This window comes from Etheostoma spectabile, unplaced genomic scaffold (assembly GCF_008692095.1).
Source record: "Etheostoma spectabile isolate EspeVRDwgs_2016 unplaced genomic scaffold, UIUC_Espe_1.0 scaffold50, whole genome shotgun sequence".
In the NCBI taxonomy this organism is placed as follows: Eukaryota; Metazoa; Chordata; class Actinopteri; order Perciformes; family Percidae; genus Etheostoma; species Etheostoma spectabile.
This window is the reverse complement of record NW_022605620.1, coordinates 136,807-138,189: the sequence shown is the minus strand read 5'-3', so window position 1 is coordinate 138,189 and position 1,383 is coordinate 136,807. Positions and strand designations below refer to the sequence as shown.

Genomic DNA, 1,383 nt, shown 5'->3' with positions numbered 1-1,383 from the left:
CTGTTAGTGTCATGTCCTCCTGCACGGGGACACACATGGCAGTAGGGTACTGGTCCGATGGTCTGACTGTACCCCCCCACCCCCCCTGTCCCCCCCCCATGCAGCATTTCTGGGTGCTGCTGCTGACGCGGGGCCTGGTGGGCGTGGGCGAGGCCAGTTACTCCACCATCGCCCCCACCATCATCGCAGACCTCTACGTCAAGGAGAAGAGGACCAACATGCTCTCCGTCTTCTATTTCGCCATACCTGTCGGCAGGTGAGTGTGATGATGGTTGCCGTAGAAACAGTTCATATTTTTATTTATTTTAGCCTCTTTTTTCTTATGCTAAACAGCTAATTTTTTTATATTTCTGTTTCTGTACAGTTTTTTCTGGTCTATATAAAGAGACTCCAGATACAGTATTAGGGACCACTAAGGTCTATATAAAGAGACTTCAGATACAGTATTAGGGACCACTAAGTCTATAATAAAGAGGACTCAGATACGTATTACAGACCACTAAGGTCTATATAAAGACAGACTTCAGATACAGTATTAAGGGACCACTAAGTCTATATAAAAAAGACGTTCCAGATACAGTCTTTAGGGACCACTAAGGTCTATATAAAAAGAGATTCAAGACTCACCGTATTAGGACCACTTAGGTCTATAAAAAAGAGACTTCAGATACAGATTAGGGACCACTAAGGTCTATATAACGAGACTTCAGATACAGTATTAGAACCCCAGGTTATATAAAGGAGCTTCAGATACATATTAGGGACCCACTAAAGTTCTATAAAAGAGACTTGCAGATACAGTATATGGACATAAGGCTATATAAAGAGACTTCAGATTCAGTATTAGGGACACTAAGGTCTATATAAAGAGACTTCAGATACAGTATTAGGGACCACTAAGGTCTATATAAAGAGACTTCAGATACAGTATTAGGGACCACTAAGGTCTATATAAAGAGACTTCAGATACAGTATTAGGGGACCACTAAGGTCTATATAAAAGCAGAACGTTAACAGGCAAATTCCCCCTAAGTGTTGCTAACGGTGCACATCTAAAGGTTTCCTGGCAGAACTCTCGCTTTTGAACTTTGGATCCAGATTACGTGCAACAGGCTACATTAGCATTGCTAGCTTTGGTTTCAAAAGGAAAATCTTTTGGCTCAAAACTCCACTTAAAACCCAAAACGTAGCGATGTACATGTAGCTTTCTGGAGCCCTGTGGTTCTAAATGTTTTTGCCAAACAGTAAGGGGTCCTTCTGACCGTCTTGTCGATATCTTTCTCCCTGTCAGCGGACTCGGATACATCGTGGGCTCACAGGTCGGGAACCTGGCGAAGGACTGGCACTGGGCTCTGAGGGTAAGTGGACCATTTTCTCTGATTC

General features: G+C 43.2%; 1 protein-coding gene across 1 annotated transcript in view; it reads left to right on the top strand.

The window, feature by feature from the left end:
• Positions 1-1,383, top strand: part of spns1 (SPNS lysolipid transporter 1, lysophospholipid) — a 22,969-nt gene that overhangs the window by 12,452 nt on the left and 9,134 nt on the right. Inside the window, exons 5-6 of the mRNA XM_032511874.1 lie at positions 8-256; positions 1,292-1,358. Of these exons, the coding sequence (XP_032367765.1) occupies positions 8-256; positions 1,292-1,358 (316 nt within the window). The remainder of the gene's footprint in view (positions 1-7; positions 257-1,291; positions 1,359-1,383) is intronic.